The sequence below is a fragment of the Ptychodera flava genome, chromosome 14 (genome assembly GCF_041260155.1).
Source record: "Ptychodera flava strain L36383 chromosome 14, AS_Pfla_20210202, whole genome shotgun sequence".
Classification (NCBI taxonomy): domain Eukaryota; kingdom Metazoa; phylum Hemichordata; class Enteropneusta; family Ptychoderidae; genus Ptychodera; species Ptychodera flava.
This window is the reverse complement of record NC_091941.1, coordinates 34,959,255-34,987,141: the sequence shown is the minus strand read 5'-3', so window position 1 is coordinate 34,987,141 and position 27,887 is coordinate 34,959,255. Positions and strand designations below refer to the sequence as shown.

The following is a 27,887-nucleotide window of genomic DNA, read 5'->3' as shown; positions in this document are numbered from 1 at the left end:
TAATGATCGATAGTTCGTTTATTCAGTACTACTGGCCACCGGCTAAACTGTACACAGGTAAAGACATTACATGTATCTGTCCCTAGTACATAAGATAATAAGTAAACAGACAAGTATGTAAGATAATGTAAACAATCCACATACAAAGCTACGTTACAAAATTATTCAGGGATTCGTGTCTACGATTTGTCGCAAATAAAGACTAAAACACCAAATTTGCACGGTCTGATACAGCCAATCAATAAGACAGATACCAAGATAATAAAAAAGTGAAGATAATAAAAAAGTAAACAAACAGATCAAATCTCAGGGAAAGAAAATGACTTATCAGCTTTTTTAGAATACTGGTAAATGGCCATTCTGCATAGAATATTGAACGTGCCATTTCATTATTTCACGACGAATTATTTGAGTATACAATGACAGTACTGGTGTATAAAATACAAAAGGTTGACGCTAATCATATTGTTTACATCATCTCTGAAAGTTTATAAAAATCAAATGAAAGAATAAAAAAACAGTCAGCACGCATGCAATTATTCCGCCTATGTTGGTAAACTATCATTATTATTTGGTGTTTAACAAAAATATATTCAAGTTAGAATACCTCCAAGGGGCAACAAATCGTGTAAACTATCATTATTATTTGTTGTTGTTTAAGATGAAATTACATCAAAGTTAGAATACCTCCCCAAGGACAACTAAAATAGGACCCCGTGATCCTCGCAGTTCCTATTGCTGCAGGCAAAGGTATGTAGGTAAACTATAAGCGTTATTTTCTGTTTATGAAAGAATGTAAAAGTCAAAACATTTCCCTAGGTACAACAAAACCTGACCTCGTAATCCATGCAGTTTTCGTCTGCGTTTCGGCAGACGAAACCGACAGTGGTGTCAAAGTGTAGGAAGTTACCGTCATCAGGGGAGATGATTTCTTGACTGTTCTTGTCTCGTACCTGCATACCAGTCGGATTGCTGCAAATCTGAGACGGATGGTCATTGCGGAGGTCGCTTAGACGTTCAAAGTCCCCATCGCCACTAGGATCGTCTCGATCGTACCAATTTGTCCATCCAGAGCAGGTATCGGCTGCGAAGGAATTTTCACAAAGATGTTGGATAGATAGCGGGGTTAGTTTAACAGTTATGTTAAGATCGTCGAGTTTTAGTGTCTTAACTTGAAGGTACGATATATCAGGTTATTTAATTAAACGGGCGAAAATACATCACAAACAAGAAGGTAATTAGTTACGGAAGACAAGGGCTAATCAACGCCAGCTGGTTTGGGTTGGGTTATGAGAGTCTTTCATCTGAAATGCAAAAACTCCAAAGTGATTCATGCTTTTATCACGTAGCTACAGGGGCCAATAGGCTATTCAACTCAAGCTGGTTTTGGTTGTGTTGGGTTAGGGTTATCAAATAGCTGCAGAAGCCCCTACACGTCACAAGGAACTCTATTTGGATATAAGCTATATTGTTTCTTTAAAATATCTTTAACATTGTTGAAAATGAACTATACTTAAGTTTTCTTGACAAGATCTTAAATATTTGTAAGGGATTATATTTCTTCAAAGAAACTTTTACTTCTGTACGGGAAACTTTTTTTAGGGTAAAATGTTTTAAAACTTTAAAAAAAAAACTTTAACTTTAAAAAAAATACACTTAACTTTAACTTTAAACAAAATATCTACTTCTCGAAAGTATTTTCATTTGTAAAACAAAAGTAAAAATTGTTCAAGAGTACCTCTTTTAAGATTTTTTGTGAGCACAACCTGTTTTTATTTGGATGATATAACCTTTATGTAATATTATTTAAATAAAAGTTTTATTTCCTGAATAAACTGATAAATTCTTAACAAAAAACAAATTTTCTAAGAGTGATTATCAAATTGAAATACATTGAATGAAATGTTTATGTTTTTTAAGGAGCGAAATTATTTTCTGAAGACCAGTAAATTTTTTCCTTAAAGAGACGTTTTCTACATTTGAGGATGATTGAACTATTTTGCTAAAACTGAACTTTATTGTTTAAAAAATATGAGTAAGCAGGAAAAAGAAAGAACGAAACAGTAAAACTTCCTGTTCTTGTAGGTGCAATGTACATGACAGCTTTTTCCCATACAAATTTCTGCGAGAGCTTTTGCCAGCTTAATGAGTTGGTGGGTGTGTGTGTCAATATGTACGCAGTGATAACAATGAATTTTAAATTTGACGCCTAAACCAAGCATGGCCAGTGATTGGACAGAAACGCCGTTCCACTTATCACAAACACCCCCACCAAGTGTAACATTTTGTTTATGGGGTCCTGAACGCTATTTTAAGTGCAACTTCAGACGTGAGCTGAGCAAAATCACCTAAGTTTTCCAGACAAAGCATAAAGAAAATTTTCACTGGTGCTGACATGTCGCATGACTATGTTTTCTCAAAGAAGCAGGTCTTTAGTCAAGATTTCAAAACTTCAGTACTTGATGCTGACCGAATATGACTAGAAAGTCTATTCATCTGTGCAGTCGTAGCTCTCGTTTTCCCGGACGAATATGGATTGCAACGGGAAAATCCCAAGTCATGCAACGGAAAAAAAGTTTTTCGAAAGAACGATCATCATAATTTGAGTCTTGTTCGTTGAGTTTTACTAGTATGAGAAACTTCATCTCTTGAACGGAGAGATCTGAATTCTGGTTTATGAAATCGAAAACTTTAGTGTATACACAGTCCATCATAACAGACTAGTTTGTGACAGTGTAATAGTAAAATTGTCTCGGGTTTATTGGAAGAGAATGGAGAAAATTGAGACATGATTCTTGAAGTTGACCGACAATGCTAGCAGTGAGTTGAGTTTTCTGTTTGTCTGTTATTTGATATAGTGAGTAAGTCAGCATATCAAAATTAGACTACAATATATCGAAATTGGACTATATATATATCTCACATTGCTACACTATGCTTACATTAGATAAAAGATAAAAGCAGTTAACGGCCGGCTAAGTACAAAGCTGGGATCGAGGTACGGGCCCGGGTACGGGCGAACGGATCCTTGTCCCCGGAACGCTAGAACTTACAAAAGGCGAAGTTGGTCAGTTTTGTTTTAGTGTTATGTCCCCTTGGCCGAAATGTTCTGCACCTGTGAATGCCGGACCCTTGTCCATAACAGAGCAGAAAACATCAAAACAGTTTTTTTATATAGTCATTCAAGTCACTTGAACTGGACCATTGGCCATACCGTCGTACCGATCGACACGATCGCAAGCGTAGCACTCGTCGCTGAAGTGTAATGCATACCATTCAATGTCAGCTTAGAGCGTACGGACATACGCGAGCGCGTTCATGTATGGCCGTGGTTTGAGGGACTGTGGGGCTTAAATACTCGAAATTATCGTGTGTCGCAACGCATTTCTTTTCATTTTCGACCAAAAATGGTGACTTTGGTATTTTACAACATAACATGCACTTTTAATAGTTTGCTAGTATCCGTTTCAACTCAATGGACAATGGACACATCGTTTGGTGTCGCCGTTCTCAACTATCGAAAAATCCAATCCTTGTGGACTGACCAGGTGGGAGTGCAGAGAAATACTTAGAAGAGCCAAGTGTAGAATTTGGGACTAAGAGGAGATAATTTGTTTGCGTTCCTGCCAGCCTTATCCGAAGCATTCTTTGTAGTTTTATCGCCCTCGTTCACGCTGAATATTCATAGACGTGGGCACTATCCGGTTCTCGGGGCCTGAACCGGATAGTGCCCACGTCAAAATTTGTATGGCCAAAAGCTGGAATGTAGTCTCCCTGAGAAATATCTGGTTGTGAGGGCGCAATTACCCATTATGCATAGCAAACTATTTCAAGCGCCGCGACAGAGTAACATTTTGGGGAAGAGTGAAACATTTTTTCCGACAAGTACAAAAAATTATATTAACGGCGGTGGAAGTTAAAGTATCCCACCATGCAACACAAATTTACCTCCCAAACCGGCTGGTATTATTGAGCCAGTGTTTCCGAGACAACCATGCCTGACTTCATCGTTGTTCCTAACACACAAAACGGGTTAAAACGTTCAGTGGCTGCAGTACTGTACCTCGAGGTTTTGCCTGGGTATTTCGGTCGGACGGAAAAACTAGAGTTTTGCCGTTCCACCTGAATACCGTGGCAAAACCTCAAGCTACAGCACTGCACCTTCATGTTGAGTTGCCTCTTGAGGTGGGAATACTATAAAGGAAATGAAGACATCTTCACATATCGTATATACCTTTGCCATGGCTCTGCGTACGATGCTGTGTTACCGGCGTTGAACACAGAGCATCATATAGGCAGGGCTACAGTTGTTAGCTGTCAGTGCTACGATATAGTGAATGAATAGATCAGTGTGTTATTTTGTGTTGAGTGCAGGGAGGTATTAGACGTTAATGTGAGATACCTTCACTTCCGCCAAGAAGAAAAAAAGTATTTTCTGTCTCGAAATATATTTTGTCATCTCAAAGAAAGTTTGCACGTTGAGTCATGAAACAGCGCCCTCGCACAAAGAATCAGTCAGTACAATAGACAGAGCACCCTCACAGAAGTGCGGCTGGAAATTAGATTAAATTTTACTAGTTGAAAGGAAATTTTTCACTTAGGAAAAAATAATGTTCACATAAAATATGAAACAATCACTTAGTTAATTAAAATGTTTCTTTTTTGAAAATAAAAGACTGTAAGCTTAATATCAATATTTTTTTCTCGAAAACCACGTTTTTCTTCAGAGTATAAAACAATTCTTTCTGGAAGAAAAACGCATGAAAACTAATGTGAAAAACTAAAGTTGGCTTGTGAAAATTTTTTTCTGCTCTGAACTGAATGTGTTCTGAATAAATCACACAGCTATTAATATAGCTATCGAAAGTTGACTCTTCAAAAAACAAACCGTTCTCATCACGGATTAAATGGGCCAGTCTTCAGAAATATGTTGTTGAGTATTTAAAACTTACTTCTTTAAAATACAAAAGGTGCGATTACTTAAAATATTAAACACTAATCCTTGTAAAGCATAACTTTTTACAAAATATTTAAAATGTATTCACAAAAGAATAGCAGATTTTTGAAGAATTAGAAGTGCTTACCTTGAAAAATAAAATTAGGCTAAGTATGTAAGAGTTATACCCGCAAAAAATAGAGTTTTGTATGCCAAAATTAGAGTCTTGACTACCAGAATTAGAATGTTGTTCTCGTATTACCAGTTATGCTCACTAAAATTAAAGTTGTATTGTCAAAATTAAAAGTTTAGTTCGTCAAAAATATAGTTTTGTCCCTCATAATTACAGTTACATCCAACAAAATTTGGTTTAATTTGGGGCAAATAATATCTCATAATTATTAAAGATATTGTCTACAAAAATAAGAGTGTATATTTTAAAATAATATAATTCCACTGACGTGTAGGGGCCGTATATAGGGTTGGTGAGGAATGGGGAAACTAATTGTTGTCATGTCCTTCCTGAAAAAAAGCCCTATTTCGGCATACACAACCTTTATGCAAAAACAGCGACTCTTCTTATATGTTGAGTCTCTGAAGTCTATAGTGTCCGAACGCAAAAATATGTGTTTTCAGTCTAATTAACATCTTTTATCAGTAAGTTTATTATAAAGGCTTGTCTTATCATGGCGTTGGCCACCAGAGAACATGACAAGAATAACACAGAAAATGACAAGTACCAGGCATAAACTTCATTAGTCAAAGGCCAAGTGCAGGGCAAATGTAAATCAAGGACCAGGCGTTCGGTAAAAAGTTAAATGTGTGCTGTTGCTGTATTTTTGATATGTAGTGAATATTCAGGGAAAAGATGCATGAAATGTATCTTGGGAATGAAAATCGGGGAACATAAATGTCTTTGACGTAAATGTCTTTGTGTTCCATTGGTACTTATTAATACTATTGGATGTGATGAATAGGAAATTTATACAGTGAAGCAGGTTTATACGTTGTAACTCTCTTTCTATCGAATCTTAAATTACGTTTTTATGTCTTTGTATCGGGAGATGTACCATATGATACCGTAGCCGGAATGACTCCTTCATATTTAAACTATAGACAGTTTGCACTCCGCTGTCTACGTCTTTACAGTATTACAATATTGTGACTCTGAGCATTTCCTTTGCTTCTCTGTCGCAACAGGTCTACGTAACTGGCCATTTTCATGACCCCAATATTACATTCGGATACAATTTGACTTTAATCAATGGATTACATGGCACACGCTAGAAATTCGAAGCTACTGCTGCTGTTTTCAGAAAATACAATGGAATGGAAAGAATGGAAAAGCAGGAACTCCGGTGGACTAATTCGAGTCAGTCCATGACTGTACAGAACAGATCTAGAGATATTTTTTACTTTCGACTGAATGTCAAAATACCCAGTTCTAGATTATGTGCTTTGACATGTTACGCGAGCTTGCATTGTTAGTGTTGATAATTAATTCAATGCCGGTCCGGACTTGAATTCAAATGTCAAACATGTAAAACGCTTACATACCAAACTGAAAATCAAATACCAAACGTTGTTAGAAGTGCAGAGAGAAACTGATGACGACTTTGAACCAGAATACTAACAAAATCAAAATTATAAAAAAGTTACAGCGGCTTTTTTGAACATGAAGAACAAATTATGGAAATGACAAAATTTGGAGTAGCAATAACGAGCCTTGGGCGTGAGAAATTTTAATTTGTTCAAAAGGAGGTTTCATCAATTTTTTAGGTTGGTTGCGGTTATTTTTTTTACCGAGGCGCAAGGTATTGTTCGTCCATCTCTACTCAAAATAACCCAACTCTCCCTAACGGACGCACGCCGATTTTGTAGTTAATGTTTGAATGCAGTGCGTTTTAAGAACGTTGCGTATATGATGGTGATAATTTTAAATGTATGATATACATCTCATCAAGTAATATGTGACTAACCTGGACAACAAAACCTAACTCTGTAGTCCATACACTCGTCATCTTCTTGTGAATCCTTCTTACAGACAAACCCATCGATCGGATTGTAATACTCAAATATTTCTCCAGTAGACTCAGCAGGGATCCCTTCCAGTGTTTCTGCGTATATTGCCGACGGACATGCACAAATTTCGCCAGGATTCTCAGATGTTAATGAATTGATATCTTCCCAGTCTCCAGTTACAGTAGGATCATCGCGATCGTAGAATCTGGTGATCATTCCATCACAATCTGATTCAGGTGAGAAAGCGAGAAAGGAAGCGATGAGACATACGGATAGTCCTCATACGGAATGTGGTGAAATGAAAGGGACTATTTCGATATCATAAAAACAATTTGTTTCGATATCCTTAAACAAATCATGATAGCAACAATGTATTTATTGTGACGACACTGTCGTCGATATCCCGTATTCGAATATCTCATAACTTGCGACCATACACATCCTAAACGATAAAAATGTTGCTGAATTAGGAAAGTTTGCAAAACATGGCTTACCGCGGCAACAAATTTTGACCCTGTAGTCACGACAAGTTTCATCATTTTGGTCTGCATTGACACAGATAAACCCATTGACTGTGTCATATGACTCAAACACTTCCCCGGTAAGCTCAGCAGGTATTCCAGTGACAGTTTCTGCATACACAGCTACCGGGTTGTCGCAGATTTGGCCGGGGTTTTCGGATCGCAAACTATTTAAATCTTCCCAATCTCCCATCGTTAGTGGATCGTCGCGATCGTAAAAAGACGTCCAGGTGCCACTACATTCTATTTAAGATAAAGGACTTCATATGATTCTCTTAAGCATGACAAAGTAAAATTTTGGCTTATACTACACTTGACACGAACACAAAAGCAAGATCTTGGACTACGGCGCGACGATTGTTTAAAAATTGTTTAAATATTTGTGAGGATCCAGAAATAATCGCTGGGAAAAACGTTTTTCCTCTATCTATCTATCTACCACAGTACCCTCTCTTTTTTTATTTACCCCTAGCGATTTGTATTTAATCTCGGATGACACCCCCCTTTCGTTTTGTCAACCCCAGCGATTTTTTTTATGGTCCTCACAAATATTCAAAATAATTTTGAAACAATCGCCTTACCGTACTTGGACGCATCTGCACAGCAAATAAAGATTCTCTGCGATAAAATCTTTCATGATGTTTGCAGACGTACGCGTGTCACATGCTATCCACTCACATATTTGCTATTACGCAGAAAGACGACTCAAAATCTCTCAAGGGCAGAGAATTGTGAAAAAGACATGGGTAACTCTAGAGTGACCAAAACATCTAATTTCCCTATTTGAAAAGACAAAGTAGATTGCTTACGTGCAAATGGGCAAATCTCTCGTGGAATGGCATGCCGTGAGAAATATAATATGTTGTGAAACTATTCATAATGAAAAATGAACTTTTCTAACAAATTCTCAAGCGCATAACAATAAACACCTTCTGACTGACAGTAGACAGATAGTGAAGCTACGCTATCAGTCTTGACGTCTATCCTTAAATGCTCTGTTAAATCGTTGGTAAACGTTGAATCAAGAAATATAATCAGAACTTTTCTTGTGCAGTTGTCACAGTCCCTTTGTTGACTGAACACATAATAATATCAGGTGACATTCAGTAAATTGTCGATGGGATTCGAACACACAATGTACGGCAACCACTTACCTAGCTAAGACATCACAGTCAAAACCACTCTGCTAAATCCCCACACGTATAGCTTCCAATACCGAACCCGTAAATTAAAGTTTAGTTAGACAATTGTTAATTTGATATACGTCACTGTCTTTATAATATCGTAATATGACATTTTCAATGTAGAGAAAACCTTAACCTCTAGAAACCGAAATAAAATAGCAATACTTTGGTGTCCATTTTGGCACTTTGCAAATGTTGATCTTGGTACTTAAATTTCATTCGGCAATCGGTGATGTAATGCACTCATCCAATTCAGAACAAATCTGTAAATTACTTTGCACAGCAACTACTACAGATGAACGAAAACCATTTTATGTATGATGCAGGCAATGCTAATGTGGAATTGCTCATCTCATTGACCGAGTATTTCCTACTGGAATTCATGACAATTGAAACCACTTAATTAAGTGCATTTACTGCGTGCTTTCTCATATTTTTAATGTAATAAGCTTGTAGGGTTGATGGCGTTGCATGATGCCGATACGCGTTTTCCAATCGCTATTTCCAATCAGAGATGCCTGTTCCCCCCAACTATATATTTAAAAAAAGGGAACCGCAAGTTTTGTATCGTAGCAAGTTGACTCAAACCATAGAGAGGTACATATTAGGGGTAACCAGCCCTCGATTATGGTGCCAATAATTGAAAGAAGGTTAGGTAAAAACTCGACACTACTATCGCACCTGCAAATTGACTTTGCGCTGTAAGAACTGTAATTTCACTTTCTATTATTAATCTCAGTCTTTAATGGCAGTAAACGAAAGGCTGACATTCAAAAGGTTATTAAAATCATAAGGTACATAATAAATAACTTCCATTACTACCATAAACGCTTGAATTTCATACGACAATTAATGTTCGTTTTTTTGAGATAATAAGAATAAAATTAATTTCACACAATTTAGTGATGAATGTTCAAAACGGGTTGGAAAGCACCCAAGAAATCGAATGATTTGCATACATCCTACAAAAAATCATTTTTCTCACCAGCCTTACAACTGCCTGTAATACAAAATCCAAAATATATCAATCTTACGTTAACAAACTGCTGGAAATTAAATGAATTGTTGCAAACAAGTGACATTAGGCAAAATGTTGTGTACGTCATTAATGTAGCACTACGTATATATTAAACTTGGGTATACGAAAAGGGACATACAAACCAATTTTATGCCCTTTCAATATTTATTATGATATAAGTTTTCAAAACAAACCAGAAAGGATCGTATTGTGACGTAGCCATACAAATGCTTAGAATTTAACCTTTGAATTTGACTGTAATGACCGACAGTAACCCTGCACGTTATCTCCCGTGTTCGTTTTCGTGACCTTTTATTGTTTCAACTCCCGAAGTTATCATCAATGCCTGGACGACCTTTACCCCTGTTTGACATTGTACTTAACCAAGAGCGATTTGACTTTGCCGATTGTTCTTAGTTAATTCACAGTCCCTCCTGTGGTTAATTATAGACGCATGACTTTGCAGATCCTGAGACCCGATTGTTTTTTAGTTAATTATAGACCCATGACTTTGCAGTTTCTGAAAGCCAATATAAACTGTGCATTTTTACTTGTTAGACGCACTTTACCGATGACACCCCGAGACGACGTTCAACCGTGACCCTGACGACTAGTGTAGGTCATAGAAGTTTACCGTGTAACTAGTGTTACTCAGCTGTATAAAGTACTACGACTTAGAGTATACCTGTGTACCGTTGCCGTCTCTTACACGTATGTCACGTAGCGTGGTTGTGATATAGCTATCGTCGGATACGTACACTCTGTGGCGTGGGAACGTCGGGCAGTAGACGTATAAGAGACGGCAACGGTACACAGGAATACTCTAAGTCGTAGTACTTTATTCAGCTGAGTAACACTAGTTACACGGTAAACTTCTATGACCTACACTAGTCGTCAGGGTCACGGTTGAACGTCGTCTCGGGGCGTCGTCGGTAAAGTGCGTCTAACAAGTCAAAATGCACAGTTTATATTGGCTTTCAGAAACTGCAAAGTCATGGGTCTATAATTAACTAAAAACAATCGGGTCTCAGGATCTGCAAAGTCATGCGTCTATAATTAACTAAGAACAATCGGCAAAGTCAAATCGCTCTTGGTTAAGTACAATGTCAAACAGGGGTAAAGGTCGTCCAGGCATTGATGATAACTTCGGGAGTTGAAACAATAAAAGGTCACGAAAACGAACACGGGAGATAACGTGCAGGGTTACTGTCGGTCATTACAGTCAAATTCAAAGGTTAAATTCTAAGCATTTGTATGGCTACATCTCCGCCATTTGCGTGAGGTCTTCGATCGGTTTCGAAAAGCCAGACTGAAACTGAAACGTAGGAAATGTCACTTCTGTAAGACTGAATTCGAGTACTTGGGACATGTTGTAACCCGAGAGGGAATTAAACCGAATCCTAAGAAGATTGATGCAGTAAAGAACTATCCGCACCAAAAGGATGTTCGTCAACTACGAAGTTTCCTTGGATTAGCATCATATTATCAACGATTTGTGCCAAACTTTGTCAAAGTGACGTCACCGCTAAACAAACTGTTGATGAAGGACAATGTGTTTAATTGGAGTACCGAATGTGAAGACGCTTTCTGCACCTTGAAGTTAGCGCTGATTTCAACACCAATACTCGGATACCCTGATTTTGATGAACCCTTATAGGCGAGCGGCAGACTCACCTATTTTTCACACTTAATGTACCCACCTTACATACGGCCACATCATACGTCATTTGAAAGCTTATTATCTCTACTTCAATAAAATTGACGATGTGGAGTTGTCAAGTAGGGCCATAACCCCCTAATTTGCATAATTCACACGGGTATCCAATTTGCATAAATGCAACATAAAATTAGAAATTTCATTGTTAACTACTGTAAACATACATTTAAACTATCGAGTGATATATCAAATGAAAGGTATTTGCATGTAAAATACAATATGGATATTCAAAGAGATATTTAAATTGATTTCACTGAATATATTTCCATATCTATTGTAAAAAATTTATTTTCCCCTTTTGAATAACAATATTTTAAAAAAATTAACAAATGTAGCCACATCACAAAGCCACATCATACATCATTTGAAAGCTTATTATCTCTACTTAATGAAAATGGACACGTTTGAGCTGTCAAGTAGGGCCATACCCCCTCATTTGCATAATTTACACGTGTATCCAATTTGCATAAATGCGATGTAAAATCAGAAATTAATTGTTAATACTCTAAACATACTTTTAAACTATCGAGTGATATATCAAATGAAAGGTATTTGCATGTAGAATACAACTTTGATATCCGAAGAGATATTTAAATTGATTTCACTGAAATATTTTCATATTTATATTGAAAAAATATTTTCCCCTTTTGAATAACAATATTTTAAAAAATTCAATACATACAAACACATCATACAGCAACATCATACGTCATTTGAAAGCTGATTATCTGTACTTCAAGAAAATTGACAATGTTGAGCTGTCAAGTACGGCCGTATCTCCTAATTTGCATAATTCACATGGGTACGCAAAATACAAAAATGTGATATAAAATTAGGACTTTATTAACTACTCTAAGCATACTTTAAACTATCGAGTGATATATCAAATGAAAGCCATTTGCATGTAGAATACAAAACAGATACCCAAAGAGATATTAAAATGATTTTATTGAATTTTTTCCATAATTATATCGAAAAATATTTTTCCCCTTTTGAATAACGATATTTTAATAATTGTAACACATACAACTACATCATACAGCCACATTATAGGTCACCTGAAAGCCTATTACCTCTGCTTCACGAAAATTGACGATATGCCGCTGCAAAATAGAGCCGTGATTCTTTAATTTGCATAATGCACGTGGGTACCTAATTTGCATGAGTCAGATATAAAATTATAAAAACCCATTGTTATGTACTCTTCACTTGCTTTTAAACTATCGAGTGATATATCGAATGAAAGGTATTGGCATGTAGAATAGAGCTATGAATTCCAAACACGTATCTAAAATATTCTTATTGAATATTTTTATTTAAATCGCGAATATCTTGACTTATTTTTAATATTCATAAATTGTGCAGTAAATACGAATAATGCCCACATTATGCAAAATAAGAATAAAATATACACAAAATAAGAATAATTCAGCAACACACAAAACAAATATCGCTCTGACTGTGATTTAGAGACAATGTGTGATTTTTATTGGAACCCAACTCGAGCTTAATAAATGCATCCTACTCTGAAATTTTCGAAAGCTCTTCTCAAACAATCACATCTTTAGACCTGATTATCTGTGAAGGTCGTCGATGCAACAAATTAACATTCTCGACTTAAGAACACACACACAAAACCAACAGATACCAGATTCCAGTTCATGAAATCAAACAGCAATATTCAAGGATTTGTTAAAGGCAAAACATTACGATGCATTAGAACAATGTGCCACAACAATACGATACAAAATACAAGATTTTTTCGAAAGAAAAGTAATGAAGTAAAAATAAAAAGTAAAAGTAATTCTAGATCTTGTTTGATTATTACTAACTTTAGAACAATGGGATGACATTTAATTGTTATTCGATTTTCATTGAATTGCCTTCGAAACCTTGGAATCGCAAAAAGTAAAAGGGAACCAAAATATTTTCAGGTCCCCTATAGGCAGATCGAAACTTTCAAGTGCTCCTCTACTATCCCTAAAATTTTCGATTCCAGCCCGAATTCCTCCGCCCCTCATCACCATTATTTGTGAACGCAGCCTAATCACATACATATGAAATAGAAATATAAGCGTTACAACTATGCCAAACAACACCTACAACAGCTCGATCTCCGAATCACATGAGCATCCACAAACACAACCAGACCGAAACGGTAGACATTCTAGCTTCCTTACTTGAACAAACTTAACTTCAGCGAAACAACGTGCTCCAGCAGTGCACATGTTTCACCAACGAAAATGAATTTTAAGTGACTGATGAAGACAACTCTATTCTCGAAAGGTAGCATCAAAGGATCGCAGTGTCACAGTAGTCTTTCAACTCCAGTGCGGCGTCAGGGCAGGATACGTAGATTTGGGGTACGTCTCGCCATGGCAAATCAACACTTTACACAAAACAGCCAAACATAACACACACAAAATTCAAACAACCTTAAAATATGAACGATGTGTGGAGTTTGCTTTCTCTTATTACCTGTCACCAGTTGTGTCTGCTGCCAAATTAATCTTCCAAGCACAAGGCAGCTATAACTGTGGCAACCCTTTGACTCATGACAAAACTGTTTAAGAAGAGGATGAATTTGTAGAATTACTGGATGTAATGGAAATGCATGACACTGTATCGCCATGAATGACTTGGATCATGAATTATGCCATAACTTTGACTACAGCTTACTCTCACACATTGTTTCGGCAACATAGTTACTTTTCAACAACTATATAACATTAAAAGGTATTCATATGCTGTGAATGAGTATATTATACTCCATACATAGGGCATGTTTGGAGAAACACTCTCTGACCTATAAAAACTGGACATCGGTATCGGATAATAATGCAGACAAGAAGAGCTATTCATATGTTTTGAAACATACATTAAACAAACAAAATATTCATTTCCAGACCTCATTTCAGCTGTTTGTTCTCCGTGTTCTATGCACTTTTTGCACATCATAATGCATGTGGTTGCATTGATACTGCTGTTAAAATTTTTAAAATACCGTTATTCAAAAGGGGAAATATAACTTTTTTCACTACAAATATGAAAATATTTTTGTAAAACCACTTTGTATATCTCTTTGAATGTCAATTTTTTTTACATGCAAATACTTTTCATTTCATATATCACTCGATAGCTTAGAAGTATGTTTAGAATAGTTAATGAATTTTCTAATTTTATATTGCATTTATGCAAATTGCTTACTGTGTAAATCATGCAAATTTAGGGATACGGTCTTACTTGATAGTTCAACATTGTCTATTTTCTTGAATTAGAGATAATAAGCTTTAAAATGACGTACCGGTATGATGTGTCTGTATGATGTGGCTGTATGTGATGAAATATTTATAATATTGTTATTGAAAAGGGGAAAATATTTTTCCAATATGAATATGAAAATATTTCAGTGAAATCAATTTAAATATCTCTTTCGATATCCATTTTGTATCCTACATGCAAAGACCTTTCATGTGATATATCACTCGCTGGTTTAAAAGTATGTTTAGAGTAGTTAACAATGAATTTCTAAATTTATATTGCATTTATGCAAATTGGATACCCTTGTAAATTATGCAAATTACGGGCTAGGGCCGTACTTGACAGTTCAACATTGTCAATTTTCTTGTAGTAGAGATAATAAGCTTTCAAATGATGTATGATGTAGCTGTATGTTGTAGCTGTATTTTTTAACATTTTTAAAATATTGTTATTCAAGAGAGGAAAATATTATGTTCAATATAAATATGAAAATATTTCAGTGAAATCAATTTCAATATGTCTGTGGATATCAAAGTTGTATTCAACATGGAAATACCTTTAATTTGATATATCACTCGATAGTTTAAAAGTATGTTTACAGTAGTTAAAAGTGAATTTTCTAATTTTATATCGCACTTATGCAAATTTGGTACCCGTGTGAATTATGCAAATTAGGGGGTTATGGCCCTACTTGGCAGCTCCACATCGTCAATATTCTTAAAGTAGAGATAATAAGCTTTCAAATGACGTATGATGTTGCCGTATGTAAGGTGGGTACATTAAACTCCTAAAATAAGACCCTTTTTGTGGATTCGCCGCTCGCCTATTTGTTCTGCATACAGATGCGTGTGACACTGGCATTGGATCTTGCTTAGTACAGGTACGTGATAAGAAAGAAGTTGTTATTTCTTATGCTAGCCGAACTTTGACAACACATGAGAAAAAATATTCGACGATTGAGAAAGAAGCTCTAGCCATAATTTGGTCGATTAGGCATTTCCGACCATACCTATATGGTAGACGCTTCTCTTTTATAACAGACCACAACCCACTGAAACGGTTAATGACTATGAAGGAGCCTACAGGAGGACTCGCCCACTGGTCATTGACTTTGCAAGAATATGACTTTGAAATTCAACACCGCCCAGGGACAAAACATGGAAATGCAGATGGGCTTTCCAGACGACTGCAAGACGATGATGAAGACAAAAGTGCATGTGACTTCATCATTGCAGCGACAGACAGCCCTGGACTTCAATTAGACCGAGTTAGAGAATTCCAACGACGTGATTTGACTTTGCAACCGCTTATATCGTACTTGATCGATGATGAACTTCCCACTGATACGAAGACAGCTAGGAAAGTTGTTTTATATGCTGACCAGTATGTTATCGACGATGGTGTACTGTATCATCTGTGGATGCCCGCCCCAGGGAGACGGCGAAGAGACGTGCGTAAACAGCTTGTCATTCCTCGCGCCCTGCAGGAGGAAGTGATGACGTCATGCTATGACGAGGTCACCTCAGGTCATCTAGGGTTCCACAAGATGTACAGTAAGATACAAGAACGATTCTATTGGTTTGGAATGTTTAAAGATATTGAACACTGGTGTAAATTGTGTGTTGACTGCTCAACGAAAAAGACTCCAAAGAATTTACCAGTTGCACCGTTACAGCCTATACCTGTTGATGGCCCCTTTGATCGTGTTGCTGTTGACGTATTAGGACCACTTCCAACTACTGAACGAGGTAATCGCTTTATTATTGTGTTTTCGGATTATCTTACACGTTGGCCTGAAGCGTTTGCTGTTGAAAGACAACTGCGGATGTTGTTGCTCGACTGTTAGTTAATGAGATTATTGCCCGACATTCTGCGCCTTGGACATTGTTGTCTGATCGTGGTAGAAACTTCCTGCCGACATTAGTGCAAAAGACTTGTGAATTATGAGTACGAGAAAATTAAATACAACCAGTTATCACCTATATGCCAGACGGATTGGTTGAAAAGTTTAACGGGACAATAATGACAATATTAAGTATGTACGTCAATCATAATCAGACTGACTAGGATCTATATTTGCCAATGGCATTGTTTTCGTACCGGACATGTAAGCAGGAATCGACTAAGGAGTCGCCGTTCTATACATTGTACGGAAGAGAACCGAGATTACCAATTGATGTTACCCTCACTAAGCCGACAATGACCTTCACTGACCCTAAGGACTATGGTGAGACAGTGGTTCAAAGATTGTGTGAAATTCAGCCACTTGTCCACGATAATATTCAGTTAGCGCAGCAAAAGCAGAAGATGCAGTATGACAAGCGCGCTAGGGACATAAACTATGACATTGGAGATAAAATATGGTTGTATACCCCTGTTAGGAAACAAGGATTATCACCGAAGTTGCTTCACCCATGGCATGGTCCCTATCGTGTTGTGGAAAAAGTAACACCTGTGAACTATCGCCTCCCCACGTGTGATCCGCGACGCAAGCAACAAGTTGTGCATGTGAATCGAATGAAACCGTATACGGACCCTAACAATAGACCACATGAATTTGCCGGACACTGACAATGGAAATACCGATACTGATTCTGTACTAGACCCTACGGAAAATAATGACACTGTAACAGACACTATTGACATTAGTGACCGCAATAATGTTAATGAGAATCCCATACTTGATACCACCGGAAGTATGTGGCGATGACAACGAAACTGATGATGTGTATCAGGCCTTGAGAATTGTCGATCACTGAACTGTAACTAATTCGGACGGTCGTCATGAAACCCGCTATCGTCTCAGATGGAAAGGTTACCGCCCTAAAGATGACACGTGGGAACCGCCTCATAATATACTGGACAAAGGACTGATTACTGATTATGAATCTCGGACATAACGAACTCTAGACTAGTGAACTTGGAACTTTGCATCATTTTCCATAAGAACTTTTATTATGATATATGATTTGATTTTATTTGATTTTGGTTGGGAGATTGACGTAGCCATACAAATGCTTAGACTTTAACCTTTGAATTTGACTGTAATGACCGACAGTAACCCTGCACGTTATCTCCCGTGTTCGTTTTCGTGACCTTTTATTGTTTCAACTCCTGAAGTTATCATCAATGCCTGGACGACCTTTACCCCTGTTTGACATTGTACTTAACCAAGAACGATTTGACTTTGCCAATTGTTCTTAGTTAATTATAGACGCATGACTTTGCAGATCCTGAGACCTGATTGTTTTTAGTTAATTATAGACCATGACTTTGCAGTTTTTGAAAGTCAATATAAACTGTGCATTTTGACTTGTTAGACACACTTTACCGACGACGCCCCGAGACGACATTCAACCGTGACCCAGACGACTAGTGTAGGTCATAGAAGTTTACCGTGTAACTAGTGTTACTCAGCTGAATAAAGTACTACAACTTAGAGTATTCCTGTGTACCGTTGCCGTGTCTTATACGTCTACTGCCCGACGTTCCCACACCACAGAGTGTACGTATCCGACGATAGCTACATCACAACCATGCTACATGACAGTATGTAGGAAGCCAAACTTTATCACCACGGTCCCTAAAAATTAAACTGTACATCCCTTAAAGGAAAGAAGTCCCCTTTTTTGATCCTTTTGTGATCATGAAAACATGGAATATCTTATTAAGTCACTCTGCGTATAAGTAGATGCCTGTGAAAGAGTAAAAATTACCCTTTTATTGACTGAAAACATGATTTCGTTTGTGATCTCTAAATTAAATGTCTCCCTCTTCCTACTTGCTTTCCAAAGACAAATAAACATTGCCACGATGTAAGGGAAAGCGGCTATTCTTATCTATATAAAAGGCACCGCTAATTCAGATTTCATTAGAAAAATTTGCATGAGGTCCAACCTTTATATATTGGTGTATATTCGGCTATGCATGGTGATTTTTTTTCAGGGCACTTGATGTTTTTAAAAAACGAACCGTAAAATGTTTAACTCAATGTTCAATCTTGTCTGCCTGCAAGCATAGTTGAGGTTGTTCACAGTTGACCAGTATTTCTGCATGTTTCGAAAAATCAAACAACACAAGCTACTTTTCGCATCAAACAAAATGCATGAAAAAACTCAAAAATGAGCAACTTTGTCCCGTTAAGTGACAGTTGACGTACTTAAGGAAATGCAGGCCGGGGGAGCAAACATTCGGGGAACTAAAGATTTTTAAAATCAGCGCAGGGGATAGGCCATTTTCTGTCAGCGCTGAGTCTACAAATTAGTGATTGAATTAAGAAAACTCGACGGAATATTTTCACACCACACAATGGGTGATTGTTCAGTAACTGTGTTTGTGTAAGACAATGGAAAAGGACTAAGTCAAGGGCTAACATTTTGGGTTCGACACTATTATGGTACAGAACTTGACTTTTATTCTAAACCAGTTATGAAAAACTTATCTTCAAGTGTCAGAATTACCCTTCGTATGCTTTTACCTACCTTATACAGCAGAAGCTATTGCCTTCTGGTGTTATTCTCCCCTTACATCATCATAAGTTTTGTAAGTGTAACCATATACAGTAGAGAAACTACTGTCTATGGAGTAACATGGTTAGCTTTCTGCTGTTGCCCTTCCACTAATTCCGAATAAGGTTTCTGATCGCTAATTTACATTCCAAAAGAAAAGATCGTGAATCTTCATAGAGGTAAAGAAAATAATAGAGACGAATGGTATCATAGAATTTCGATGTTGTCATTGATTAGGATGCGTTCTCTGCATATCGAAGTGATGCAAATTTTTATGCAGAGTATTCATTACGCTCAGTTGTCCGAGCTCTGAAGTTCAGGAGCCTGCCAAAGGTAGAAAGCTTATGGAATGATAGGTGGAGTGCTCGCAAATAAATAGGGTGTTGCATTGTCATCACAGCCAAAAAACTTCTAAATGTGACACAAAATGCCATTGTGAAGATGAATTATGTTTTTTGGGGTTTTTTTTTGTCAAAACAAGTCTTGCTGGATTGTGTCCGGTATGTTGGCATAATCTGACTGATTATAAAAGTATGGCATGAGGTGTCACAGAATGGAGTACACACCTCGTTCAATAAATTCAGATCCGAACGCGATGTGAAATGTTCCGTATACACATAGCTACAGCAGAATCCCTATCGACAGATTCTTACAATATACTGTAGAATCCATGTTAGCATTCATCATCATCACCCAGCACTTGGAATCCAGCACTAAAACACATAATGGGTTCCTGTGGAAGTATTCTGGCAGAATCTAAGATATAATCAAGTATAATCCTTTGTGGATTCAGCTTTTTTCTTACAATTAACCCCTAAGAAACTTGACAAACGTGCCTGAGTGTACAATGAAGAGCATTGTAGCTAACTGCTGATGACAGACAGGGAGTCTAGCCTTAAGTATCAGGGTGGTTGCAAAATCGCTTATCATAATCTCAATTTAAAAATAAAAAGCTTACCTGGTTCATTGTCCCCGTGTTCCTGGCTGCAATCAGATCTGTTGGGTAATGAAGATAGTGAAGGACATAGGTAAGAAGTAGCGCCACTCGTTTAAAGAAAATAGGTGTCAGACCTAGCTTATTTGCTGACATCGATTTTTATTACTTATTTGTAAGCACACACCGCTACGCAGGATACGGCGTTCAAGGAATTTTAATATGCACAGTCGACAAATACAAAGCAGTGATAACCTAACTACAGAAAAGCACAATGTCCACAAAAACTAAGAGAGTGAAAACTAGGCAAAATACCATGTCACAACTGAGCACGAAACAACTCAAAGATTGGATGAGGGGTCTCCACCAGTCTGTTTCTTGGGCAAAGGTTTGAGTTGTAAAGTTGGGTTTGCAGACCTTTGGAAAGCCGAAAGTGACAGTGGTTCCACCGGGCTGGTGGAGACCACCTTCTGAGTGGGGGTACATGCAATGGACGGCCCACAATGGGAAGAAGACTAGTGGAGCCAAGGAGGAGATATGGGGTTGGTGGAGGGATAGCATGGCAGGCAGTCTGATGGCCTAGAATGAATGAACCTGGACCAGGAGTTTGAAACAACGCTGGGGTCAAGTGCCGTGTGCAAGAAAGATGGGTAGCTAGATAACGGGTACTAAGATGTCTACGTCAGCAATGCAAAGTGACTTCGGGACAGGTTTGTTCTGCGGGCGGCCTAGCTCTGTGGACTTACAAACTAGATTGGTGTTAACACACAATTCCTTATTTTGTAAGCACACACCGCTATGTAGGATATGGCGTTCAAGGAATTTTAATATGCACAGTCAACAAATAGAAAGCAGTGATAACCTAACTAAAGAAAAGCACAATGTCAAGAAACACTAAGAGAGTAAAAACTAGGCAAAATACTATGTTGCAACTAGGCACGAAAAGACTCAAAGATTGGATGAAGGGTCTCCACCAGTCTACTTCCGAGGCAAAGGTTTGAGTTGCAAAGTTGGGTTTGCAGACCTTTGGAAAGCCGAAAATGAAAGTGGTTCTGCTGGGCTGGTGAAGACCACCTTCTTGAGTGGGGATACATGCAATTGGCGGCCCAAGCGGAGGACAGTCAGACAGACTGGACGGAGAGACCCATATGAAAGTGTATGTATGTGTGTATATGTGTATGAAAGTATGGATTGGTGACGCTAAAAAACAAACAAAATGACTCGCTTGGTTCGAGATGAAAGGTTGGGATTCACGGCCCGAGGGGCAGCAGCACGGCTTTGGGGGGGGGGGGAGTTATAGGTCACGGCATGAGGGGCTGCAGCATGGCTCAGGGGGGAGTTATGATCTGGGGGACAGGTGCCCCTGTGCGGCCCTAGCATGAGGGTGCAATGCTGTTTGGTGCTTGTGCAATGGGGGTGACGCTCAACAGACGGAGTTGACTCGCTCCGCTGGAGATGAAAGAATGGGACTCACGGCCCGAGGGGTGGGCAGCATGGCTCGGGGGGAGTTATGATCTGGGGGGACAGGTGCCCCTGTATGGCCCCAGCATGAGGGGTGCAATGGCGGCTGGTGCTTGTGCAATGGGGGTGATGCTCAACAGACAGAGTTGACTCGCTCCGCTGAAGATGAAAGAATGGGACTCATGGCCCGAGGAGTCAGCAGGAAGGCTCGGGGGGAAGTTATGATCTGGGGGGACAGGTGCCCCTGTGGCCCCAGCATGGAATGCTTCGGAATGGTGTGTGGGTGGCAGGTGGCCCTGCATGGTATGTTGGTTGCAGGTCCCGCGCAGTCCCAACAGGTCGGAAAGGTGCGTGTAAGGTGCAAGAGCAAAAAGAAAGTGGCTATCAAGTGGCTAATGTCTCTACAAAATAGCTTTATAGCATAGTCATAGCTTAAGATGCGTGATGAAGCAGGCTTTCTGGTGTACGAATATAAGTATGGTAGCAGTCACTGGACCACCTGCCCAGAGTTTTGCTTGGGTGGTCTGGAAGGTGGACATGTGCAGCCATGGTGGCTGCCCTAATGCAAAACGAGTGCCTTGCATGCAAATGAGGCTGAAACCTGAGTCACAAAAGCAAAGAAGGGAGCAGAGCGGTAAATGTCATGCGGCTTAGTGGTAGTCTTTCTGGAGGACAAAGAGGGGTTCCTGAGGCAAAGAACACGTTTTGAGGCGGAATTCAAGGAAACGGTAGATTGTTGTGACTTGGCACAGTGTAGACTTGGTGGCGAATAGACGGAGCTTGAAGCGACGATGGGTTTGATCCATTTTGGATGCCTTAATGTTCAAAGAAAGGGCATCTGGATGGCCGTGAGTGTAGGTTAGAACTTGGAGGTCAAGAACACACAGGTTATAAGCGGGATTAAAGGACCATCCAGAGCAAGTGAATTCGCTACAGTGGAGGAAACCAAATAAGGCTAAAAGGAACGCAGATTCCAGCAGGAGGTCTAGATATGGTCAATACATGGTCGAGCGGAGACGCAGGCACAGTTGTCGCAGAAGATCAAATGTAATGGGTAGCCAAGAGCATGACGATGGTCCTTGCAGCCGTTGAATTCCCCATAACGCAGATTCTTGGACGAGGTCTACATATGGTCCATACACTGTCGAGCGGAGCAGCAGGTACGGTTGGCGCAGAAGATCAAATGTAACGGGTAGCGGTGGGTGTGACAATGGTGCTACAGCCATAAAATTCCCTGTAAGGTGCACTGGAGATGAAGATGGGGCTGGTTGTTAGTTGAGGCGAGTGGATTTGGCAGACCAGCCATTATGTAGTGATGACGGGTGACAGCCAGATAAACCTTGATGGTGGAGTACTTTAGGTGAAAGTAAGTGCACAGTGGATGACGAAATAGAATAGCAGGTCTTCAGAGATGGGCGGATAATGAGGTGTCTTTACGTGTGCTGTACACTGCAGAGAATTGTAACCAGGATCGTAATCCGGTTACATAAGACTCAATTGTCCGGGTGCCCAGTGCAGCCGAGGAAGCTGCTTGGCGAAAGCGTGTCATGCTAAGGTATATGGTGTAGATGTGAAAGGAGCTGCAGTGAGTTGTAGGGCTTGCTGAACGGTGCATGTGTAGTTCTAGCTGAAAGGAGTAATGTTGCCTGTTGTATGTAGACGTAAAAGCTCAGCTGCAATGGGCTGTAGGGCTTCATGACATGGCACATCTGTAAATGAAACAACAACAGAAACAAAATAAGATTTATTAATGTATGTGCCCTGTGAGGGTGCAAATACACCGGGTCACGTCTAAGGTGTGTGAAAAACAAATGCTCGGAAGGACACTGTTTGCAAGGTGGCCGTATCATCAGCGAAGCCAGGTAACATGAGCAGTAAACTAAGGCATCAAAGAATGGATAGCCACTACACAGATGCTGGCAGTTTTAAACTCCCATTTCAAGATATTTTGAGTGCAACGATGTGGACTGTTGACATGTAAGCATGAGGAAAATGATGGTTTCGAATGACACCCTAATAGACAAAAAACATGTCACCAAGGTGTGAAACGACAGCACATAGGGGACAGAGAACAATTGGCTGTTCTCGATCTCTTGCTGTAGATCATCTCTATACTCCACTGAAACCACAACACCTGGAGTTTGGCAGCGAGGGAAATTCGTATGGTGGCATCCAATTGGTCCACCATTTGCTGGCAACCTAAGTTACGTCCACAGAATGGTGAAGAAAGTTAATGATGTATGCCGCTGTTAATCCTTCAGAGAGGCCTGTGATCCAGTATCGACAAATTTCTTGTCAGGATGGTTTGACAGTTCGGCTCCTTGCCCAGCACAGGACATGGTAAGTCGACGATTAGACGCTTTTTGCTGAGTATTTCTTCTCTGCAATACCTAATGGGCTGCAGCAATAGTTGACAGCCTTTTGTAGTTTGGAATCAATTGTTGTGACATGAAATCAGGATCCTGTTGGGCCAAAATACGGTTACGACAGATGAGCAGTGAAGAAGGTTGATGACGTATGCAGGTGTTAAATCCTTCAGAGAGGCCTGTGAGCAGGTATTCAACAAATCCTTGTCGGGATGGTTTGAAAGTCCAGCAACAAGAAGGTGTTGATGGAGCTAGAGCGTCAATATAACTTGGCGTTGATGGGGTATCTTGCAGTCAGGCTCTGTTAGCTTGGTCTTTCGGTTGGTTTCGGTTTCGGATGAGTGTCACGTTAGACACCAATGGGAAAAGCTGCAGTCTTTTCTTTTGCAAATTGCAGCCCGTCTGGGAATTAACGCTGTTGCACATTTCTTTACCCTGGTAGATTACGCGTTTTCCCCGCTTCTGTCGACGATCGATGAAGGTGATCGAAATCTAAGAAGTTGCTGTTAGGTTTCTTACTCTCGTGATGAGGGCAGACTTCAGTAGTGTGGGTTATGCTATTGCATATGTTGCATATGTTGGCTTTGAGATCAGAGGATGATGAAGTGAGATCGGAGAATGATGAAGTGTATATGAGCGTATCGCGAACCGACAAGTTCACTTTGATGCTATGATTTAGCAAGAGTGCAGCTGCCTTGGCAGAAAATTGCGATGGTTTTCATAGAGGGCGAAACTGCTGAAGCGTTTTGACATGTAGACAATGTCCATAATGTATGCATCCAGTTCTACTCGACGATTAGGGAATGACACACATACGACGTTTTATAAATGGAGATAGCTTGAATAAATTCGGAAATATTGAGAGGTCTATTTACCCTGCTGTCTTGGAGGGGTTTTGCGACAGAGTTTTGTTGTGGATGATAATATAATCGTAGCCGGGTGTAAGTAAGCAGGCAAGATCCCGTACGAAACTTGCTACATATTAGTACATATATGTTACAAATTTGATACACACTTTAATTGAACATGTGAAATATGCACCAAGCTTGTACTAGTTTGGTACACACTATGGGATTTTCACCATGGTAGTTGTGACATTTGTACCAAGCTTGTAGATATATGTGAAATACAAATCAAGTTTGGTACGAACTTCAGATTTTTTTAGCTGTCCCACGTGGCACTGTTTTGTCACAGAATTGAAACAATGATCGAACTACCCTGTGTTCATTGTACAAAATGACAAATTAATTCTTTTTTATTCAAAAAAAAATTTAAATACTCTCGGTTGTTAAACACATATGAATTAGGTTACGCGTGGAATGCACAAATTTATCAAACCATGGAGGTAGCTACCTCCATATCAAACCATTGCAACATCATGAATGAAAAACATCAAAAGTCAACTAAAACGTAGTTCAGCTGCCATTTTTTCAAACAATTTCCTTGGACATATTTTAAATGATTAGGATCCAAAAATGGTACTCGAATTCCATTTAAAGACTTTTTTGTTCCGTTCACTAGTCGTAACTACTGAAAGTACCTGTCATGTGTCCGCCAAAACACATTCACACTGTCATACCAGTACGCTCAGAGCAGGGAAAAGTCATTGCCACGGCTATAAATCATGATCGTTACTTGCATTATTACACATGTCCAAAGACCATGGATCCCATTTGACACCAAATGTCTTCAAATGATTGATTTCAAGTGCATAAAATGTGGTCAAAAAGTAATATACTCTCCCATTTCTCGAGAAACTGACGTTTCAGATAAATGAGAGCATCGAGGTCACAGGTCACACAGACTATTATGTATTCGAACTTCGACCTTACAAGATCACATGTCGTGAAGAGAGACACTTGATTGGCTAATTTTGCCAACACCAGCATTTGAACTCCACTGCACCATAGCAAGTCATGCATTGCTTCAGCTGTCAAATTTACAACGTTTTTACCCGCCGTTTTGGGGAGAAATTGTAGATTATTTCTGTCATCGGACGATTAAGGGAACAAAGAAGAGATTTGGGAGTACAATAGTTGTTTGAAGGACATTGCCTGCGTTCGACACCGAGAGTTCATGTAAGTTAAACACATTCAGTGGATCATGGATGTCCGTTATACACTCAAATGGCCTTGGACAATTCCGCGGGTTTTCAGTGAGGTGGTTTCAAGCTAGAGTTGCTGCTTTGACACTTTCCATGCCACAGAGGACTATTTCAAACCAACCACTGTTCATTGAGAACATCATGATGACAAGAAGTGAGACTGTCCCTATCGATCATTGCATTGGTTCTTATGATAGAAACTCCACTGCATGCTGTGCATTGGACAATATGGCAGAGTTATTTTCGTCACAGTTGTCGGTATCTTACGGTGGAAGCAATATTTTGGACTCGGCGGAACTAATCTATCATCCAAGTGATGTGGAATTTGGTTGTGTTTAGTTGTTTGCTTTTTGAAGTTGGACTGAGCACTAAGTGTCTGTTCAAATATCGCTGTTAAGTCAAGGTCATCACATACTCCATGGAAGTTTTTATTTTTATTTGTAGCTATGGACATTGTTTTTCCATGATTTTTGTGTTTTGATTTGAATATGTAATAATACAACATTAAGTTAAAACTTTCATGTTTTCCACGTACTGGTATATTCCATCGCAAAGGTATTTTGAAATGTTTAAAGTGAATTTTATTCGTCAACAAAAGTATATGTCACAAAAATTACAAAATTTTTTGAATAAGTTTTTCATAGTTAACTATCTATGAGACTTTAATATTTTTTCACCATTCAGTTTCTATTTGGTACACATTTAAAAAAATTGTGATCTGTATGATCTTCTTTAAAGAGACAGAATTTACCATTTTTCAATCTAAATTCCATTGTCAGGGAATGTTTTGAATTATAGTGTACTGTACATATATGCCAAAAAGAATATATTTTACAGCTCATTTTATGTATAAAGTACAAAGATTGTATGTTTATTATAGTAGAGATACTGTTTTATTCTACAGTAATATATTGTGTTTTTTAGTTAACAAAATTTATTGTGTGAGAAGTTTTTTCTTTTTACAGTGTAGTATAGTTGAATGTGTCGTAGGGTGAGTGCGTGTTGGATGTAGTAATATCCTCTCAACTTTTTCATAGATGTTCAACCTAGCATCTGGATACATGACTCTAAGGTGAATTTTAGAATCTGCTGCTCACAAGGTAAACATATCTAAAGAGTGTACATTTATAAGCCAGTTTAGAAAGAATCATTTGTATACAATACAATGGGGAGTAGCAGCACGATGATGTCATGTACCACATGTTGTGTGAGCATTACTTTGAAAAAGACGCTGTCAGGAATTACAATCATCTAAATCCCCTGAAATGTTACCAGGGCAACAGTATGTCTGCTGTTGCTAAGGCAACAGATACCATGCCCCAGATATTGAATTCCCCCCCCCCCCCGCATCTACAAGCTTGATGCACACTCAATACAAACAAAAACCAAATGACCTCTACATTCTCTGTACAAACACTGGTGCAATGTTCATCACACTTTCCACACATACTTGCTGCAAACTTAGCCTATGTTTGAATCAAAGTGTATATAACTGACTAGCAAGATTTGTGCTTGTTTGGGTGTCAGAATTGTATTAAGTTTGTAACAAATAAGGAATGCAAACTTGTGGCAAATTTTGATCTTTCCTAAGAGATCTCAGAGTGACGTCCTTGCCTGCAAGAAGATCCCAGCGAATGGCAGGAGAAACCCGTTCGACGATGGGCAGCTTTCAGAGGGTATGCTGCGGCCATGAAGGAGGTTGCTACTAGTAAAGTTCGAGGCAGGTAGAACCGTGTTCACCCCTCGAAGCGTCGTTTGGACGGGAGGATTGTACGTTGCGTGGGCGCCGCCATCTTGGCTCTGCTTGGCTGTTGTTGCCGAAAGTTTGGGCTTGTCCAATCAGGTCAGTGAGAGG

At 38.8% G+C, this 27,887-nt stretch overlaps 1 protein-coding gene across 1 annotated transcript; it reads right to left on the bottom strand.

Moving 5' to 3' along the window:
- Nucleotides 1–27,859, bottom strand: LOC139150275 (uncharacterized). Its single transcript, XM_070722533.1, has 5 exons — nt 27,647–27,859; nt 20,126–20,163; nt 7,453–7,722; nt 6,916–7,185; nt 1–1,084 (listed from the first exon to the last, which is right to left on the bottom strand). The coding sequence occupies exons 1-5, from the start codon at nt 27,721–27,723 to the stop codon at nt 816–818; spliced, it is 924 nt and encodes a 307-aa protein (XP_070578634.1). The 5' UTR covers nt 27,724–27,859; the 3' UTR covers nt 1–815.
- Nucleotides 27,860–27,887: the final 28 nt, after the last annotated feature.